Below are 22665 nucleotides of genomic sequence, written 5' to 3' on the forward strand. Positions count from 1 at the left end.
AAAATGCCAGCAGAGATGGGGCCATCTGTATCTCCTGAGGGGGGATGTGGGGGGGGGGATTTTCCAAATATTGGAGGCTGCTTAATTATAGTCACTGTCACAGGTAACAACCCAAAAGGCAGGTGTTTGCACAGTGGGGGAAAAAAGCATGTCTTTGTGTTTCCCATCCCAAATTGTAGAAACAATTTTAGCCATTTTGGGGAACCACAGAGGGATTATGGAAGGGGGTAGTGGTGAAGAAGTTGGACTAGGAGTGGGGAGACCCAGGTTCTCGTCCTTCCTGGGCACCGAAGCTAGCTGGGTGACCTTGGACCAGTCCCTCCTCTTCAGCCCAGATCAATGCCAGGCTCTGAGACAAGCAGCTGACTGATGAACCAAACCCCTTGTCACATCATGCACTGGGAGTTTTGCTATAAGAACTAGCAAGTGGACTGCAAAAGGAGGAGGAAAATAATTCCTTGGGGATGTCCACTTTCTCTGAGAGGTCCAAAAGAGTTTCTACATGATTGTTCACCTAAAACCACGAAGAAAAATGCCAAGGTAAAATCTAGCGAGCTGGCAATGTTTCCAAATTATTAGTTGTTGCGCTCTCTCTCTCTTTTCCTCCCTCCCTCCCTCCCTCCCTCCCTTCCTCCCTCCCCCCTCCCCTCCCCTCCCCTCTCCTTTCCTTTCCTTTCCTTTCCCTTCCCTCCCTCCCTCCCTCCCTCAACTCAGTTACGGGAGAAATAGTTATCAGTTATCAAGTCAATCACAAGGATTACAATAATGCAGGGTTTTTTTAGTTAATATATTGATATGTAACTTATAAATAGAAACTGGAACTTAAATGAGTTGCTGGGAAGGTGGGGGAATGAGGAGGGAAAAATTAAACATCTAATTGAGTAGAACTGATATGCCATGAAAAGGAAATGAAGCTGGCATTTCGGGAGGTTAAAGAACGCATGTTCCTAACCAGCATCAAAAAGACAACTTGGTCATCACAGCAGTGCAGTGATACTCCACCCCTTTTGTACACTTTGATCATGCTGATTCAGCTCCCATCTTACCTTGTATGATCCCCCAGCAGACACCACTGTTCCTGCCTTCCAGGAAGTTGTGGTTTGTTTTACCCCTGGTTTATTGAATAGACGCCTCAGGCTAAGCCATAAACCAAAGCCACCATATTATTTCTACAAATCACAGCAGCGGGGTTCATGGAACACAACCAGATTGAAGCAAAGCAGGTTCTGTCCTGGTCTGAGCTGTGAATGTAAACCATGAGTTAGCCCATTTGGTGGGGGAAGAGTGAATGTCTAAGAGCCTTAGCATGTTTGGGTGCTCAAGGAGTCACAGTAGCCACTTTCACAGCCCACCCAGAGAACGGGGTAATGCTTTGGTAGGAAATCACTGGGGTGACCACAACAGACACAAAGAGAGAAGTTGGCTTGGAGGAAGCGCAGCTCAGGAAGACGAAAAAGATCTCAAATGCAAGTTCCATTTGGAGTCGCAGAGAAGTTGAGGTGGATTCATGTGGCCAACCAAAAGGATTCCTGGATCTGAAGATGGGCATAAGATGGGAGAGTGCCTGGCATATCCTGTCCTTCATAGGTGAACAACAAGAGCTTGGTGTGGGCAAGGTCTACAGATAAAGACGTTTCATCAAGGAGGGATTTGGTCCAATAGGAAATGAACGGGGCTAATGTGTGATCACCTGTTCCTCACTTGGGACAGGCTTTGGAAACAGGAATATTCATAGGGGGAGGATCAAAAAAGTCAAGATGCTGACCATGGCCACACATGTGAAGCCTCGACCAGTTTTTACGTGCTTCATCTTGACTTTTTGGATACCCACCCCCAATGGGATGCCTTTGTCTGGAAGAGTAGGACATTTTTAAAACAAAGATGAGAGAGAAGCAAGAATCTCTACGGCACCAGATTTATTGTAGTGCCAACTTTCTCCAACCTGGCACTTTTGGGTACAGTGGCCTATATTTCCTGTCACAGCCTGCTGGCATGGCCATTACTCTGGAAGATTTTCCGGTTTTCTCCCTGCGGTAACCAACACTTGGGTTGTGGCCAAATCAAGCTAAAAACAACCTTCAGCCATTTTCCTCTTCTTGCCATATCGAAAGCAGCAGAAGGGCAGAGAGATTAATAACAGAGGCTGTTTGATAACCGCAGCTAGTTCCAAGGAACAGCTGAGAGGTCTTCAGAGAGGTCAAAAGCTGTCAATGTAATCAGAGCTTGGCAATCAGAGCCTGGCCCATTTTTTTACATGCTTTGCACACACAACATGCTTTGCTTTGCTTTGCTCTGAATTGTTGAGCCATGGCTGTCATTTGTAGGGCCAGATTGGTGTTGAGAGAAGAGGAGAAGATATTCCTTTTAAGCTGGAACAGCTCAATTCAAATGTCTACTGCCTCTGTAGTGGGCTGGGGATGACATGAAGGTGACATGGTGACCTGGCTTACAGAAACTGTGAGGCTTCTCTATGCCTTGGTCAGCAGGACACGAGAATGAACTCAAGATCTCCATAAAAGGTTACAAAAGCTCTCAGAACTACTCCTTTGAGTACAGTGCTACTGCTAAAATGTCATTTTGATTGAAATGAGGTTTTCTTAATGTTCTTTTCTCCACACTCTAGCTTCCATCCTCAGCTCTTGCTTCCTGTTGATTCAGGACCTACTACTACTGAGGACCTCTAGGGCAACTCCATGTGTCCCACTTCTTTTGTGGCCCCTGTGTGAAAATGAGACATTTGGCTCATGCTTTTGACAGTAGTTGTCACAGGCAGTTACAAAATAACCAGTCCACAGTCTCATATCCTGAAGATGTGCCTGGGCTTCAACTTCCAGAAATCTTAGCCATGCAAATGTGATGAGGAGTTCTAGGAATTACAGTCCCACCACATTTGGAGGGCACCAAAAGGAAGAAGTCTGGCTTATTCTTAAAAAATACACCGTAGATTTTAGTTCCTTTAGCTATCACTGTCATTTCTTTCTTTCTTCTTTGAAAAGGGACTGTTCATTAGTTTTCAGGACCATTACCCCACCTTTCTAACAAATATTTAAGTAGATGGTGGTGGTTCTTCACTTCTCTATTGTGTTTGTCACCATTATTATGGATAAATATTTTGAAAGAGAGTAAATCTATAAGATTATTTTGAGGAACAGGCATATATTGATTAGCTAAGATTCTTCTGAGGATATAACTGTTGTTTGGCTACAATGGGTATTTTGACTGAAATGATGTTTTTCTCCTTTTTTTCCCTCCACATTCTAGCTTCCATCCTCAGTTCTGCCTTCCTGTTGACTCAGGCCCAGTCACCTACAACCGATTACAACATCTCAATCTTCATGAACCCACCAGAGGCATTAGAAGGGCAGGAAATCAATTTGACACTAAAACATGCCCCAGTCACGTTCTTTGTCTGCAACTGGTACCGAGAGACAGAGAATAAAGAAAACTTGATAGTCACTGTTTATCTACCTCCATTAGATGGAAACACACTTGGACCCGCCTACACTAAGCGTGAAACTCCAGGCTTCGGCTGCTCTCTACTCATTGCAAACTTACATCCGAATTATTCTGGAAACTACATAGTGACAAAGAGTGGACCTTCAATGTCTGGGAGAGGGCTCATAAACATACAGGTCTTAGGTATGATTTACCTTCTCTGTGCAGTCTAAGTTCTTTCCTCTGCTGAACTTTGAAATAGCTCTCAGCTTTCATTCCAAATTCTGTTGAGTCTTCTGGGAAATACAATTTCTGTTTCTTCCAAATTACTCTAAAAACACTCATTCCTTATTTTTGAAGACATGGGTGGCTTTCTACCTCATGATCTTGGTTCCAAGATCTCATGCCTGGTAGAGATGTATCTTTTTCAGGGTGTTTTCAGTCTGGGTTCATACAATTCCCTGAGCCATATAGTGATCTGCTTGGATTTTGGTTTAGCATGATAGGTGAAACCAGCCAGACCATCTTATGTGATTTGTTTGAACCACAGTTTGTTAACAGACACAATTGGCAGGGTTTGTAAGTTGTGCTAAGCCATCAATCATAGTTAATCCTCAGGGGATGGCTTCACACAACATATTACCCCAAAACTAAACAACCACTTTCTGTCTTCACTCAGTATGTGAATTTGGCCATTGTGGTTTCTTCATCAAAGTGTGATAAAAACTAAATATGGCTTAGGGTGTTATACAACCACAGCCAATCTGTGTTCACAGAGAAATGGAGATTCTGTTTCAGATTCTGGTTGTAACTTCTGGTTGTTCTGGAGAAATGAGATGACTTTCCAGAATGTTAAATATGTTGTCTGGAGACTATATTGTGACAAAGAATGGAGCTTTCATGCATGGAAAAGTGACCATAAGCTTAGTGGTCCTAGGTATGATTCCTTCCCCACTTCAGCTAGTATTTCACTATTTTACAATCGTGAAAGATCTACATTGACTTCTATTAGTTCCTAGACACAATTCGAAATTAAACTTAATCTGGTTTTGGATAATTTAGAATTGCCTTCCCTGACTGGTGCTTTTCCTCTTCCTTAATTCCCAATGAAAGCAATTGAAGTCCAATATATCTGGAAGGCATCTGAAGAAAGCTGACTTAGAGTCTTCTCGGTCAGCTTCACATGAATCTGCCTAACAGTTAAAAGCATCTTCTGAAACCCTTGTCTGAATTCCCAAATTTTCAATGGCGAGTGGACTTCAATTCCCAGAATTCCCCAATCAGCATGCTTTAAGATGGGTGGACTTCAACTCCCAGAATTCCCCAGCCAGTTCTGCTTATAGGTAGCCTTTTTTAGTGGTGGCACTCCAGAATCAGAGCACCATTTAAGGAAAGTTTGCCTGAGTTTTTTAATTTACATTTTTATTTCTGTTTGACCCAAGCATTTGTAACTCACCTACTCCATGGATTCTAGGTGGCTTACACACATCGTAAAAAGTACAAGAGAGTATAATAACTGAAAAAATATAAAAATATTTTGAAAAAAGTACTTTCAGAAGCAGTTTTAGATGCATAGGAAGCCACAGACTAGACAGAAAGCAGAACTGGCTGGGGAATTCTGGGAGCTGAAGTCCATCTATCTTAAAGCATGCTGGCTGGGGAATTCTGGAGTTGAAGTCCACCCATCTGAAAGTCGCCAAGGTTGAGAAATGCTGCTCTAGGGTATCGTGTATTGTCATTTCTCCAAAGTCAACCATCTGAGGTCTTGTGAAGCTTAAGAAAAGAAATCCAATGAAGAGACTGCATTATTACCTCCACTTGACCTGTGTCTATTTCCCCCGCAGACCTTGCAGCTCAGAGAACAGGCAATATATGATGTGATCAAGTGAGAGCAAGCAAGGTCATCATTGGCCTTCTCAGCCTGGGCTCTGCAGCTTCCGGCTCACTGATTCTTTTCACCCTCTATTTAGCAATCATCACGACCAGCATATTCTACTCAAGGCTGGAAGCTGAGTCCTGCTTCTTCCTTACAGTTCCAGCTTTTTTTTAACACACATATTCTTTATTTTGCAAATGCAAGCTAGCAGTGCTATAAAAACAGATGACAATTGTGCAGTGCAACTTGTTCAAGCTTCAGTATTATTTATCATAACATGTAGATATATGTTCCTTTTGTCTTTTGACCGTACTGTAGGAATAGGATGACCTTTGTTTATAATTGATGTTCTTGCTGTAATACACGACCAAAGAAAATAAAACAGATAAAATACCGACGTACAAATAAAAGAAATAAACCTACCAACCTAGAAGAAAAAAAGCACATTCATTGAACTGATGTCCAAATATTTGAAAGAAAGCATTCAGAGGCAGAAGAGGAAGAGCAGGAATCTTTTCAGTACAAAGATGATTTTTTTCCATTTTGTTTTAAATGAAGTGGAAAGCAGCTAATTTCTCTGGATTTGGAGGACAGGTTTTTAATAATGCCATCTTAGAAGGAGCAACTCCATGGGACCTCTTTGTAGACACAAGATTTTTTTTCCCTGGATTTTATTCTTCCTTTTTTTGTTTTTTTTTCCCCCCTGAGTTTTTCTTTTTCTTTCTTTTTTTTTTAGTGCAATGGGGTTTTCTGAAATGATTAATTTTTTTAAAAAAATATTTTGTGCTGTGTCTTCTTTTTTTAATTTTTAATTTTTCTGTTCATTGCACAGGGTTTTTTTTTTAATTTCTTTTTTGCCTCGTTGAGTCTTTCCATCATAAAAGTATGGTATGTTACATGTTGAATAATGTCAGTATGAAAAAGTTCTTGGACTGTAAAAGGTCTGAGATCTTCGTCTAACAAGAGAATGATTTTTCACAAATTGATCCATATTAAAAAGCATTTGAACTGGACTGATCTATTGTATCTGTCAAAAGTCTAAATTGGCTCGGGAGTTGCTATTTTAATTAAGAAATTTTTCAGTTTAATAGGTCATGTTGTTAATTTTATTAAGATGGTTTTTATTAATCATAACCCAACCAAAACTAAACCAGATATTTTTCATAGTTGGTTTTCTAATCTTTTTATATTAAAGGATGAAATAATAGTGACAACTGGCAAGGGATTTTAATTTAGTTGTGACTGTAATGATGTTCCTAAGAGATACAGTTCACAAAGTTGGAATGCCCTCCATGACTGCATAATGGAATTTAATTTGATTTAAATCTTATTCAACAAGATTATACTTTTTTTCAACTCTTAATTATGCATATTCTCAGCTGGATTATTTTTTACTATTGATAATGGTGGCATAATCAATGGGTTTTAGGAAGAATTGTCAAGCTGGCCTAAGATGGTACTTTTAATAATTTAATACTTCAGTCGTAGAAGATCCATAGTTTACTGATTAACCAGGAAAAAAAATTGAGATTTTCTTTTTCAAATAAAGAGGCTGACAACAAATCTGTTCATACAAAAAGAAAGAAAAACAAATCTTACCATCATAATTTCCAAAGGAAGCCAAGGATATTTTGAATTTGTCTGTGAGAAATCCTACCTCAGATAGACTAACTTGTTTGAGAAGAATAAACCAAGATCCATGGTACAGAATAAGCTATCTTTTCTTGGCTTATATGCCTGCTTGTTCAAAAGGAGATGTGAAAAGCACCAACATACATTATTATTATTCATTGTTGGTTATTAGTTAGCTATTTGTGATATGGGAGAAGCAGGTAAGGGCACATGCTTATTTCATTCTCTTTGGGTTCTTTTTCCCCCAAGAAAAAAATGCTTTGAGAAATATTCTTGACATTCTTGAGCAATAAGAATGATAGGGGAAAATGTTCAGTATACAACTTCTTCGTTTGTTTGTCCTTGCACCCAAGAGTTGGGGCTAAATTATATCTGTAAAATGTACTATAAACACCTAAGTTGTAACCCTTTGTAACTAGTAACCTGCCTTGAACATTTAATGATGCTTTCATCTGAGCTAGTATGACTCTTGTTCTTTTAGCAAATAAAAAAAATACTAGTTCTAAATGTACTGTATGTGCATTTCTTTTTCCATTGCAACTTGTGAATCTGGCCACACCTCTTTTGGGAAGGGCAAATAGGCGTTGGTTAACTTGGAGAAGGTTGAGAGGTGTGGAGGTGACCACATACCAGTTGCTGTCATATAAAAGCTTGATCAGTGTCCCTGGTGGGACTAGGTTTGGTTTTGGACGAAAGGACAGGAAAAGTTTCCAGCTTTGCAGTGCAGACAAAGTCACCTTGCTCGATGGATGGTGTTCACAGTATCCCTGGATGGAAGAATTCCTGGTGGATGGTGTTTTGGGCAGGTATGAATGAGAACCTTGAATAGGTAGAATTTGGAGGGGCTGGATGTGAGCTTGGGTGGAAAGTTGGGACCTCGTTAGAATTCCTGATGCATCTACCTGCTTTTTGCTGAATGCTCCAATTGTTTTGATATTCATGCTGCTCTTATTTTGCAAAACAGGACTTTGTTGCCAGTGATGATTATTGATTTTGTTTCAGTTAACTCACTTATGGAGTCTCATCACTTTAAAAAAATCCATAGAAGTCCAAAAGGTCCACTTTTCCAAAAGGATTTCAGAGCAAATCTATTGCAATGTCTCTCTTGTGCAATTACTACTGAGAAATTGTGATGAACAGCTTCTGTTTCTGGCCCCACTCTTTAAATTCAATTCTCCAACATGATTTGGAGGACTAGAGATCACCTAGATGCATTATGGGCTTCCCACACTCTTAGGAACTATGATTTTTCCTAGTTCTAAATTGAGCAGATGGTGCATCTGTAGGTGCAAGATAGACCTTCCATAAACCATTTGAGCAAAATTTTTAAAAAACATGCAGACTGGTTGACTAAGTAGCCTTCCTTGACTTGCATCGCTTTTGTTTAAAGGAGATTGTCTCATGGAAGACTGTAGCACTTCAGTTCCTTCTGAGACTGTACCACCATGACTGCCTAGGCTGCTGTCAGCCCTCCAAGGTAGACCAGACTGTAGAGTCCTTGGGGTTCTCTGAGCTTGGTTCTTTTCTTGCAAACGTTTCATTACCCGTCTAGGTAACATCTTCAGGGCTAAAATGGTGCCATTTTAGCACTGAAGATGTTATCTAGCCGGGTAATGAAACGTTTGCAAGAAAAGAACCAAGCTCAGAGAATCCCAAGGACTCCACAGTTCAACCTTGAGCTACACATATTCACCTCTATTGGTAGACCAGACTTAAACACCAAAGTCATGAATACTCAAACTACTTTGATTATAGGGTTACAGTGACAGAATCTTGCAATTCTTTATGTACCTTCCCACCCCCTGCCTTTATCCTAAAGAGAACTAGGGAGGGTCCAGTCTGAGACTCTCAAATTCCATTCCTGCTTTAAGATATCTCTCATCTGACCATTGCCTTGGTCCTCCTCTTCCCCAAGGTTATTCTCACAGCCCATCACGTCTGCTGCCTCCCAGCCAAGATTAAGAAGTGTGCTACCATGGGTTTGCCCCTATAACTTCAACTGATCTGGGGCATAACAGCAAATATTATGAGATAATGCATCAGTTTTAAAGGCATGTATTTCCACCATGTCTCAGAATGCAATCAATGTTTTTCATTATTAACAGTTAGCCAGGATAATGTCCTATGGTGTAATTGACCCTGTTCTGCTAAGCTATAGCTTGTTTCATTTTGGAGTAGCGTGTCGTATGAACCAGGCAACAGGGGCTTAACCATCGTTAACAGAATTATGTGGGCACCAGATGTTTGTGTGTGTTTTAAATTCCTTCAGGTTTCTACTACATTGGTGGTGGGTTTTTTTCCTTCCACTTTTTCACAAAAAAAAAATTGGTTGATGCATTTTTCTAATTTTTTCCTGCAGGATACTAAGGATGGCTTTATCGGTTTGAGAATTTGCAACACTGTGATCGAGTGCAAAAGTATTTTCCAGAAACTGTTTCTGCAAATAAATACTAGAAAGGGTCTTTTGCTTGACAAAATGTATTTTACTTAGAATCTATATTTTCCTTCCCTCTGTCTCTCTTTTTCTTTCATGCTGCAGGCGCCATCCTCCATTCTAGCTTCTGCCTGGCACAAACTGAAGTTACAATTCCTATTGAAGTGGAGCCTCCAAATCCAATGGAGAAGATGGAGGTTATATTGAAACCACCAGAACTCACAGATGATATTTTGTTCTGCACCTGGTACCGTGAGTCAACAGAGGGCGAATGGGTCGAAATCATGACGAGGGGGTTACAGCCTCCATTTGATGCGAACAAAACAGGACCAGCATACACTGGACGGGAAACCATCTACCCAGATTGCTCCCTTCACATCCAGAACTTAAGTTTAAGTGATGCTTCAAACTACAAGCTGAAAGAAACAGGAACTGGAGCTTCTTATATAGGAAATGTAAGCTTCACTGTCCAAGGTATGGCTTACTACCCCTTCTATTTTTTGTTTTTTGGGGGGGGGTGGCCATTCAGAGCCCCCGTACCATCACTCACGTGGAAGCACTGACTCATTGACTCAGCTGAAGATGAGGACTTCTGCTTTAGCATCAACCAGTCTTCATTATGAAAATATAAAACAATATCTATTGTAATATAGTTATAAAATGCAAAGACTTTCCACATTTGAACTATATCACCACAGCAAGCTGGATGGGGTTATATAATGCTAGTACAGATTATCTTGCTATTTTCTCTGTTGAATCCACTTTCTTTCAAGTTTACTGGCTCATTGCTTGGGAAGGTGAGGACTGTAATCCCATATATGTGAAACATGCCAGATGGAAGAAGGCTGACTTTTGCCTTTCAAACCGTTTTTACAGCATTATCTTCAAGGGCCAGCTTGCCACCTGACAAAGCTAGTTTCAGAAAGAAGACCTAGGCCTTCATAGTGATCTTTCTGGAATCAGGGATGATTGAGATGAAGAAGTGCCAAGATAGTAGAGATGGGAGGTCCACATGGGAGGAAGGTGGAATATGTAGCTATTTTAAAATCCCTATCAATACCATTTGTTCCCATGCAAAAGATATGGAACGAGCATCTAAGGATGCACAACTGTGTCCTGCCTTGAGGGCCACAGGTTGGGTGATATGCCAGGGTTGTGCTCCAAAATGTCATGAGTGGGACTAGGACGAAAATAAATATTATTCACTTGACTTTCAAATGTAATAAAATTATCCCCCAGTTATTACAAATAATTGCAGGTTACAATTTGGTAATCACTTTTGGAGTCTCTGAGAGCCTCACCTGAGATGTTTGAGGGTTGAATATAGACCTAAGGGCCAGATTTAGACATGATGAGGCTCTAAGCTGTGGGAAGTTGTAGAGGCTCTATTTGGCAAGTGCTAAAATTGTAACAAATGAAAAAGAATCTGAAATTTTAAGAGGCCCCTTCAGACACCTATGCATTTAGCTTATGCCTAAATCCAGCTCTGGCCTTAGGGCCTCAGGTTGTACATCTCACACTCTTGTTTCCACCACTGGACATAGTTTGGTGATAATAATAATAATCTCTCTTCTGTCTGCAGAGTTTCTGCCCAAGCCAGATGTGACAGTCTTTCCAAGCCCTTTCCTTGTGGAAAAAGCCTCCGTTCAGCTAGTCTGCCATACAACCATCACAAAAATTGTTCAGTGGCTTAAGAACGGAAAACCTGTCAGTGACGACGCCCATCTCACAGACCATAACCGGACACTCTCCATTCCGTCTGTAACCAGGAATGACACTGGGAGTTATGAGTGCTTTGTTTCCAATGGAATCAGCAATGTAACAAGTGATCCAGTATACCTCAGTGTGATCTGTGAGTATTTGGGGTCCAGCACCTCCAACTTGGCTTTGATCCTTCTCTCATGTTCTCCACTGCCTTGAGTCATCCTGTACCAACTGCATCCCTCAGTAGGTGTTTGAGGTAGGGCTGGACCTAGCTTGAGAGAAAGGACACCAGATTGCCTCGGGCAGCAGATGTCTGGTGTTCTATAAGAAAAAGAAGAGGTTGGGTTGTTATTTTGTGACTTTATTTTTACTACCAAGAAAGCAGGTAGACAAATGCAAGATTTTCTGCCTTGCACACCAAATGTATGTTGATTTGGGTAAAGGGAGGCAGACCAATGGATCATAGAAAAAAATAAATCGAGCCACAAATGACCATACTCAAATTATCATATTTGAGACACATTATGCAAAGACCTAGCTCTCTGGAGAAGATGAGGATATATGCTGGGGAAGGTAGAAGGGAAGAGAAGGAGAGGACAACCAGCAGCAAGGTTACAGTTACAGTGGTGATGGGTGTACTATTAAATGATTTGAAGGCCAGGTTGGGGATAGGTCATCCTGGAGAAAGTCTATCTACGTGGTTGCCAAGAGTTAAAACCAACTTGATGGACATAATCGATGAATCAATCTGAATGTGAGTCAGCCCAATGTCTTGATCCAACCCTGAAGTAAAAAAGCCCTTTTACTTTCTGCTGCTTACTTCTTGTTTCCTTGTATGGATCCTTCCCACTGCATTTCTTTTACCGTGAGATGAGATGCCATGCATCCAGGTATGTATTGCATGGCATCTAAAAAGCGGAGCCCCAATCCCACAAGAATGCTAAATCACTTCTAGGATGTCGCATTATTTCTGTAAGCTTTGGTGATCTCCTGAGATTTCGCTCATTTTAAATGTCATCTACAGAACCATTATTTGAATCGCGGGTTCTGTAGAGGAAATCTTACAATTCTTGTGACACATTGGATGTCCCCTCTCATAAGTAAAACAAACAAACAGATGGAGAATATACTCTTTGGAAAATAGCCTGGTCCTGGATTAAATTCTCCATAAAGAAACCAGTATTGTGAGAAAGAAAGAGGAAGGGAAAAGAAGGGAAAGGAGAAAAGGCTATGGATGTGTGTGGTCTGCACAGAAGAACATTTCTCATAAAGAATTTATGTCTTTCGTAGAGGGTTTGTTTCCTTATTGCATCTGACTAATTTGTCACTGCCTTGACTCAAAATGGGTTTGAACCTATAACTGGGGAAAAGGACATCCAGGGGTGGGGGAACAACCTCTAAAAGTCAGAAGGAAGGGAATTCATGGCTGCTGGTAAATGTGGCGGAACAGCAGGCAACACCCAGCCTCTCTGAAGATGACCTGGGGAATGTGGGGGACAGGGCAGGGCGATCAGCCAGAACTAAATGACCAAGTGGGGCCCATCCCTGGTCCATAAAGAGAGGCCGCAGCGTCTTGTTGCCATTGCCCAGCATCAACTGCCTCACTCCGTCCAACGACAGGGCCGGCCCCAATGCAGACATAGCTGCAGTTCCCAAGGGAGTCCATTCTCGGCATTTTGGCTAAAATGACGGGGACAGGATGGTCAAAACGTATCTTGTCCATCAGGGATTTCATTGGTGAGGCAGCCCAGTCCAAAGGCCCACTGAGTCCTTAAAGACCAGGGCTTTCAAAACCCAAATGTGTGGGAGCCCCATATTTAAGAGACTGCTTACTCTTGCATGTGAATGCATTAAGGGTTCAGCCCGTTGTCAGAAAAGAGCCAGAGGGAGCTTTGATCTACCATAGTTATTCTTCTGAATGAGGACTCCCTCCTAGGATCATGACATGGATCTCATGAGCTTTACCAAGTTTTTTTTTTTTAAGGAAACAACTGGCACAATCTTTTGGTGCACAATGCTTGCTTGACTTTATCTTTCAAACTCTGGTTTTATTATATTGAAGATATGTTTGAAGGGTGTTGCTGTACGTCTTGTATATTTCAAGCAGGCAACAATCTCTCCTATTTTTAAAATTTAATTTCATTTGCTTCTATGAGCACTACAGCCCATATTATAGACACAAGCATGTATGCACGTATGTAAAGATTGATTGATTGATTGATATTTCAAATTTGGACACTGCCCATCTCACAAGGAAGATAACCCCAAAATGGTAGTGGGTAGAAATGACCGGCTGTCCTGGATCTGAGAATTAAGAATGTGGAAGGTCATCCCGAGCTCAGTGTAGTGTGCCTGGATTTCATGGGACACTCCTTCTCAGTTCCTCCAATTGGCTGTTTCTGGATTTTTTTCATTTGAAATAATCATCCCTGTGCTTTATCTAATCTGTGAAAGGGTCTTTCAGACTAAAATAGCAGAGAGAAGGTATTCCATTCACATCCAAATTTACCTGTCTTATCTATTTCTCCCCAGATGGTCCAGATACACCTACGATCCGGCCAACTGAAATATGTTATGCAGAACACAGCGTCATTATCCTCTTCTGCTCAGCTGATTCATTTCCCCAGCCTCAGTATGTTTGGTTTCATAATAAAAAGCAGATAGAAACCGGGCCAACATTAGTCATTAAAGATTTCACTGAGGACAACACTGGGGAGTATACATGCGAAGCCAGAAATGAACTCCTTAACCTCCGAAAGAGAAGCGCTGTTCAAAAGCTTTACTTGGAGAAAAGTACGTACCTGCAGCGTGCTCAACGGTTGCTATCCATTGCCACCAATCTAGCCATCCATCTGTGGCTGACAGCCCTTCCACCAGCGTTGTCCCCCTGCCAAAGATTGGGTGGCTTTGCACTGCCAGCTCTCCTGGGAATGACCATAAAGACTAGTCACACAGGTCTATTTCTCAGGATGACTTTTACTTGTTTAATTTAGATCATTCTCCCTCCCAGCTCAACCCTCTGGCAAGAGCCACTTCTTATTTCATGGAATCTTCCAGGTCCCACCATTCATGATTTTCCTGGTGACCTAAGATGGACAAGTCATAGGGTGCATGTGGCCTTGGTCACTCCTGTGAAGTCCCCCAACACACAAGCACACACACATTTTTCAGTGAACTGGGAGAATTGTTGGCAATTGAGTTCCTTGAAAAACAAAAGAGGTAGAAAGATGCCAGCTGTTACTCCACACGGCACGCAGATTCTAACTGTCCAGCAACTTCTATGTGTGCCTCAAGGATGGGGAGAAGGTTGCCAGCTTTGGCCTTGATGCAAGAACTGCCAAATCAAAACTAAGTTCGCTTGGTCGAGCATCAGGATAGGCAATCAAATTGAAGAATCCCTCAGGTTGGCAACACTTGTGTCCATGTTAGCTCCCAGTCACTGATTTACCCATGTTACGGCCATTAGTCCTATCCTTTTCTGCAGTTTGCTTTTAATTTGTCACTCAAGGCCTCACTTTCCTGATGCGGCCTGCAGTATCATCTGCTCTTTTTCTCTCTCTGCAGGTTGTGTAAGCAACGTCACCATCACTGGTCCACCAGAGGCCATCGAGGGCCAGTCGATCATATTGCACTGCACAGCAAATGGTGACAGTGTTTCTTATTCTTGGACCAAAGGAAGCCACGAGGTGCATCCAGATGGCCGCATCTCTTTGACAAATAACAACCAAAACCTTGAGTTTAACCCATGTCACCGAAGTGATGCTGCTGACTATACATGCCATGCTTCCAACAGCTTCTCTTCCAATAAGAGTGACCCCTATCGCTTAGATATCATCTGTAAGTCTGATCTTCTCATCTTGGGTCATGGCATGCAGCCAGTGAATTATATGGTCAACTTAGCTCACTTTGCTTTTTCACCAACTCTGTCTTGCAATTCTGTTAAAAGATGGGAAACTTTTCATTCCTTTTTACTCTGGGATGTTGAAGAAACTAGGAGGAGGGTCAGCAACTAGTAGACCGGGGACTGATTTCAGGCCAGAAATAGAGGCTTCCCTACCTCACAAGCTTTCCAGTTATAAGATAAATGCATGGGCTACATTGTTTGTATACTTTTTGCCATCTCTCTCTATCCTTAAGTCTTCCAACCTTCATCCTTTGAACAGACTAAATTCTCAGCGTAGGGATTGTAGGAGTTGAAGTTTGCACTTCTAAATGGCCCAAGAAACAGATCATTTGTTAACCTACTGGCTACATTCAAATAATATGCTAGGCTGAGTTCATTTTAACTTTGGTTTGTTTTGGGGGGGTACAGTAGTTTAGCGTATTTTATGAACCCAGCCCATTTCTTAGTTTAGGGTTCATTGGTTAGTATAGAACCCAAAATCTGGGTTAATTTTGTTTTTCCAAGATTGGCCTTCTGGTTAGTCTAGGTCAGTGTTTTTCAAACTTGGCAACTTTAAGATGTGTGGACTTCAACTCCCAGAATTCCCTAGCCACCCATGCTGGCTGGGGAATTCTGGGAGTTGAAGTCCACACATCTTGCAGTTGCCAAGTTTGAAAAACACTGGTCTAGGGGATATCCAGGGCAGTTCCTTCCAAAGACACATTAGACAAAATAAAATGAAAAAGTTCTCCATTGTAGTACTTCAGAAGATTGCAAGGGCATGATTTTAAAAAATGTTCTTCTGTACTTGAAAATAATATGCATGTTGTCGCAGATGGACCTGACCCTCCTATCATCAATGAGACAATTGACTTGCCACGGGCGCAACTCAATCTAACTTGCAAAGCTGCTGCCTTTCCTGACACAGAGAAAATATGGTTTTACAATGGGAACCCAGTTCCAGAAAGACCCACGATGCTCAGTCTAAATATCGTCAAAGAGAACTCTGGAAATTATACTTGTCGAGCGATAAATACCCTCTCGGGGGTGACACGCGAGACCACCCTGGAAATTGACATGATAGGTGAGTAGAAAGGAGGAAACGCCTGGTCAGTTGACAGAAAGATGGAGGAGTTCGTGTCTTGGGACTGAAGGTGTCTCCCCAAATGATGGTATCACAGAGTTGCTGATTGATAGAGATGGCTCACATGGGAGGAAGATAATAATATCTTTTATTACTCTTATAATAAAGGATAGTAATATAATAAAGTATAGTAGTATAATAAATACATTAAATATATAATATTTATATATTATTACCCCTATAATAAAGGATAGTAATATAATAAAGGACAGTAGTATAATAAAGGACAGTAATAATTACCCTTATAATATCCTTGGGGTCTCTTTTTCTCTCTTTAGGAAGGCTCAAAAGCTTAAAACGGAAATGAGGACCAGAAAGCCATTGAGGGTGCCGTAAGTATCGGTTTTAGAAAATATTCAGAAATCATTCATTTGCCCTCATTTCCCCAAGTGTTTTGATGTTCACAAGTATCCAGGCAGGGTGTCCAGGCCCCACAGCAGAAGTCTCCACAGAGTAGGGTGAAAACAGTCAAGATGGTGGCCACAACAGTGCAATGGAAGTTCCACCTGGCTTAATTTGTGTAGTGTGTGCAACGCACATAAAAAACCAAGGGAGCTTTGATCACACGGTTGGGGCCACCATCTTGACTTTTATATGATATCCTACAGACCCCCCCTGCCTCCCAGGGAGGAATCCACTTTCCAACTATTCTGTGTTTGTGTCAGTGAAATTCTTTCTCTATTGATCCTTTTCTGGGGAATTCCCACTATTTGTACACTTATTTTTCATGGAATATCCAGCAGTTTCTGTGCTTCCCGCCCCCCTCCCCCCCCCGGTGCCTTTTTGGTACTGATTTGGCTGACTTCACACCCCCATAAAGCAATCTCAGCATCTGCAGTGTGAACTTACAAAGCAATGTTGAATTTTGAATGGCCTGAGATAAACTTCTCTTCTACTGAGAGCCATAACTTCCTGTCCAGCACAATCGGTGCCTCAATTTCTGATTTCTTTGTCATTTCTTTCTTATAGAAGAAGTGACGCTCCTTTAAAAGAAAGGGGGAATGCCCCATTATTCCATGCTGTTTTCAAGTTTCAACTACTCCTCTTTTCCTTAATGGTAATCTTACTACAACTCAGGGTACTTAACATTTTTCAACCTCCCACCCGTAGTTAAAACCAAATGTCCAAAAGAGAACTTTCAAACAGTGCCCCAGAACCTGGAACAAAAATTGTGCCCTAATGATCAGATATCTTCTCTTTTAGGTTTCCATTCTGATTTCTGATGCAAGTTGATGCTTCATCTGCTCTTACATTATTTTAAGTTTTGAATTTTTGAAATCTACTTTGAAACCACCTTGTAGAGTCCTTTGGGGCTCACCCATGCAAGTATTAAACGCCGTAAATAAGTGTGTAAAACAAGTCTTTATAACTATGTATGACATGATAGGGGTTTTTTTCTCAAGGCATACTATTCTAATCATCCTAATGGCATTTTTAAAGATGGTTTCAATCATCGATCCTTTTCATTTCTACGTGGATCACCGCAGAATGGCTCTTCTTTAAGATTATAAAAATCGAGTATCACAATACCCAAGTATCATTTCCATTTCTCCAATGAAAGAATGTGTGCAGTTATTCAAATGTATTGAGAAGTACGGAAATTTGTATTCAATAAATCATTCCCTTTGACCTGTTGGCGTTGTGTCATGTTGTTGTTGTCAGCATCAAAGTACAATATGGTTGTTCTCTTGATTTCATGGTGTTGGGGGTCAGTCACGTACACCTTCATATTAGCTAGACTGCATCATAAAAGAAATCTTAACAGGATCAAAAACATGCCTATGGATTCCTGAAGGCCCAAACTCATGTTCTTCTGATATGGAAGCCTTTCCCAGTCTGGTCTCCTTTAGATGTCTTGGATTTTAACTCTACGGTCACAAAATTACAAATTACTGCTTGAAATTCCCATGAGCTGGTCCTTTCTTGCACCTTAAGAAAAAGCCCATTATGGCCTCATCTCCAAATATTGAGGCACAGTTCTAGGACTATTTGCAGGATGGAAGATCACCTAGAAAGAATTTTGCTGGCGCCCAGACAGAGTTGAATCACCCACCAGTTTGATAAGTTAGAACAGTATTTCTCAACCTTGGCAACTTTAAGATGCGTAGACTTCAACTCCCAGAACTCCCCAGCCAGCCTTGCTGGCTAGGGAATTCTGGGAGTTGAAGCCCACGCATCTTAAAGTTGCCATGGTTGAGAAACACTGAGTTAGAAGATTAGTAATATCTCTGTCCCAACATCATTCAATCTTCAGCAGATCACATCTGGCAAACCACATTGCTTTATTTATTATCTACTTCATGGATTACTTGACCACTTCCCATTGCTACAAATCTAGAATCCGTTTCCATTGAGAAGAAATACACAATACAAAGAATAAAGTAACTAAACATAATACAGAAGAACATGGCAGAGGCCATTTAGGGAGCGAGAGCAAAAGTAAAGGACAGCAATCAAACACAGACTAGTCCTATAAAGAAAGCTGAATGCAGAGGAAGGTCTTTAAGAGCGCTGCAAAGATGGGGGGAGCAGCCCAGAATGAAAGTCTCCCCACCACCGCCCCGAGAAGATTTGCAAAGAAGTAATTGCAAATTGGCATTCTGTGCTCCCTAACCCACACGGGGACCTCATCCTGGCCATCTTGGCTGTTGGCCCCATCAGCGACAGTGAGATGTGATGCATCAGCTTTATTTCTAATGTTTTATTTGTAGTTTCGGCTTGCTTTAGTCTTCTCCAATACGGCCCCTTCATCTGCTGGGACTGGAGCTTGCAGAATCATTATTGACTAAGCCAAGCACACCTTGGCTTTTGTGAAAGTTTTAAAAATGCATTCTCTATTGTCCGTGAAAGCGTCAGTTCCCGACAAGCGAACAGTTGGGAAATACTGAATTAAACTCTTAGCGCAGAATAAAAGTCTGCCAGTGAAATCTAGTTAGTAATTCCCTGATTCAGGAAAGAACATCAAATTTAGGGATGCTTTTCTGTTTTATAGATATCATTTTTTAAAAGAAATGTTTAACAAGATAAAAGGAATACAAGTATGAGAAAAGAAATAAAGAAAATAATGAATTTGCCTTTTGATCTGATTCGGGAAAAGGCTGACCTTGTTTTAATGATGCTATTGCTTTAACAACACAATAAAACAGAACATATAAAATACCAACATACAAAAGAAATAAACCCACAAAACGAGAAGAAAAAAAGCACCCTAACCAAACTGATATAATTTTGCCATTTATTTCCTGGTCTTTATTTTTCCTTTTAATTTTTTTTTCTGACTTATTTTGCTCTATTTCCTTTCCCTTTTAAATTATAGTAATTTAAGAATTTTTAGTAAAATTAGATGGCTTTGTCATTTTTATGTTATGGTGTATGTTGATTTTTTTAATTTTTCAGTTCATTGGTTACTGTTTTTTGTTTCTTTCACTCATATCCTCACCATATAAAAGTATGATATTTTACATTTTGAATTATGGCATTATTAATAATTTGTGTAATATTTGTTATTAAATAATAATTATTTAATTAGTAATTAAAAGTCTGAGATTTTTACTTCACTGGAGAATTTTTTTTTTTTACAAACTGAACACACTGAAAGTTGAAGTTGTGTTTTTGCATGAGACCCACACTCTCCCAGAAGAAAATCATTTCTTGTCCTAGATTTGGACTAATCAAATACATATCTGTCAAAGCTCTAAACTGCCTAGAGAGTTGCTATTTTCATTAAGAATTTTTCCAGTTTAATAGGTCATGTTTTTAATTTTAATTGTTATATATTCAGCTGACTTTTATTAATTCTGATGGTGTAACCAAAGATGAATTAAACTTATATAGCCACCCATCTTAAGCAAGTAACTCTAGGCAGCGAACAAACAATACATTAAAAATATACTAATAAAAAACCAACATAAAACAGTACAGACTACAATTAAGAATAATCATCATATTGTAACCAACGCACAGATGTTTCATTAAACCTTTTAGTTTAAAGGTGGCAAGAAATTTTAATTTAGCTTTGGATTCTTTAACTGGCTGTGATAACATTCTCAAAAATACAGATCAAAAGTCAGAGTGGCCCTGGGACTACGTAATAGAGTTTAATTTGACAACGTAATGGAATTTTAATTTGACATTTAAATTTATCTAACAACAATATGCTTCTTTTCCAAGCTTTATTGTACCTTAATTGAAATATTGTAGGTCAATTGAATCATCTTTTGTTACTGCAGTCCTTAGTTGATCAGGAAGACAGTCACTACAAAGACTACTGTAACATCAAACCACGATACATGTTACTTGTATCAATGTTTTTAAGAATTAAGCGCACTCAAGATGGCATTTCAATACTTCACGTTTAAAAAAATCCAGTTTGTTAATCTAAAACAGATTTGGGGATCTGTTTTTCAAATAAACATATTATCAACAAATCTGAGGATTGTGCCGGATGCTTCAAAAGCATTCAGTAGGGCCAGACTATCACATAAGCCTTGTGAAAGAAAAACAAAACTTACTATAGAAATTTGGAAAGGAAAAATCCTTTAAACAAATATTTGAGAAAACATATCTGGAGAAAGCTAATTTGCTGGAGAATAGTTTTGAAGATCTCACAATGAACCACATTTTCTTGGTTTATTTAAGTACTTGTTCAAAAAAAGAGGTGACAGGCATCAGCTTGAATTATTACTGAATGTACTATTGGTTATTAGTTATCTCTTCATGGGAAGAAGAGAAATTGTTAGAAAAAGTTAATAGCAACGTTTATTTCATTCTCTTTGCACTGTTTTGAAATGGGGAAGCATTTGCGGGAATGTTCTTAACATCTTCCAACAATACGAAGAATCATCCATTTAGTATCTCATAGAATAACTCTCTGTTTGTTTCTCCATTCATCCCAAAAGTAAGATATAAATCACTTCTTAAAAATCCACAGTATTATGAGTAGAATATTTGTTTTGTAACTTGTAACCTGCCTTGAACGTGTCATAATGCTTTCATCTCAATATGACTCATGTTTAGCAAATAAAAACTCTACTAGTTCTAAATATATTGTACTATATATATATATATATATATATATATATATATATATTCATTCTTTCCCATTACAGTTTGTGAATCTAGCCACACCTCTTTGGTTAGCAATGAGAAGGCTACGTGAGAGGTAAGGAAGCAGCCAGATCTCATTTGCCAAGTTCCTGTTGGATCAAGCTTGGTCAAGATCCCTGGTGGTACTAGATTTTGGTTCTGGAGCCAAGAAACCAGAAGACCTTCCAGTTATACAGTGCAGACAAAGTCACCTTGCTCAATGGATGTTGTATGCAGGTCACCTAGATGGAAGAATTCCTTGTGGATGGTGCTTTGGGCAGGTATGGATCAGAACCTCAAATAATAGTCTGAAGGGGCTCAATGTCAGCTTGGGTAGAAAGTTGGATTGTCTCCAATTTTAATGGTTGTTTGGTCCGGGTTGTCTTGTTTAGTTTGTTTATGTTTCTAATGGTTTTAATATAGTTTTATATTTTGTAAGCTGCCCAGAGTCCATCGGAGTGGGCTGCTATAGTCAATCTGATTATTAATAAAATTAAAATTAGAATTCCGGAAGCTTCTACCTGTTTTTTGCAGCTTTGCTCTATCATTTTGATATTAATGCTGGTCTTATTTTGCAAAACAGGACTTTGGTGACAGTAATGATTATTGATTGCATTTCAGTTAATGAAGTTATGGAGTCCCAAGACTCAATAGGAAAACAAAACACATATTGGGTGGAATTCTGGAAGTGGGAATCACATTCCCAAAAGGATTTCAGAGCAAACCATTTGCAGTATCTCCCTGGGGCCATTAAAATTGGGAAAACCTGAGGAATACTTTCTGTTTCTGGCCCCACTCTTTATGATCAATTCTCCAGCATGAATTGGAGGACCAGAGACCAACTATATTCATTACAGGTTTCCCACATTGTTAGGAACTGTGATTGCACAGGGTTCTAAATTGGGCAGGAATAATGCATCCAGAAGTGTAATACTGATCTCCAATAAAGCCCTTCTACCATTTCAGCAAAATTAAGAAACATACAAACTGGTTGAGGAAGTGGTTGTTCAGTTGGTTCCCATTTTTCATGACCCAATGGACAACAGTTTGCCAGAGTAATCAGTAGGCAAATGCGCCTCATTTGTGTAAACTCAGATTTATGATATCAGTGATAAGATCTACCTGTCTGGTCTTTTGCCAGCCTCTTTTTCTAATGCCTTCAACTCTTGCAAGCACCAGGATCTTCTTTAAAGACTCTTACTTCTAATGGAAGAGAATATATGTAGCTCAGGGTTAAACGGTGGAGTCCTTGGGGTTCTTGGTTGTTTTCTTGCAGACGTTTTGTTACCCGTCTAGGTAACATCTTCATGCTAGATGTTACCGAGATGGGTAATGAAACATTTGCAAGAAAACAACCAAGCTCAGAGAACCCCAAGGACTCCACTCTTGCCTCTGCATTGCATCCAAAGTAGTTGAGCTCTTGCTTGATTATTAGCATACCCAGTGAGTTGTCTGGTTTTACTTCATCTAGT

General features: G+C 40.1%; 1 protein-coding gene across 1 annotated transcript in view; it reads left to right on the forward strand.

The window, feature by feature from the left end:
- Nucleotides 1–22665, forward strand: part of LOC112542117 (cell adhesion molecule CEACAM1-like) — a 35994-nt gene that overhangs the window by 5286 nt on the left and 8043 nt on the right. Inside the window, exons 2-4 of the mRNA XM_088140203.1 lie at nucleotides 3262–3510; nucleotides 9483–9851; nucleotides 10960–11229. Coding sequence (XP_087996329.1) covers nucleotides 3262–3510; nucleotides 9483–9851; nucleotides 10960–11229 — 888 coding nt within the window. The remainder of the gene's footprint in view (nucleotides 1–3261; nucleotides 3511–9482; nucleotides 9852–10959; nucleotides 11230–22665) is intronic.

Source organism: Python bivittatus, unplaced genomic scaffold (genome assembly GCF_059951505.1).
Source record: "Python bivittatus isolate LINGU-HERP-01145 unplaced genomic scaffold, Pbiv_v1 ctg000310_np1212, whole genome shotgun sequence".
NCBI classification, from domain to species: Eukaryota; Metazoa; Chordata; class Lepidosauria; order Squamata; family Pythonidae; genus Python; species Python bivittatus.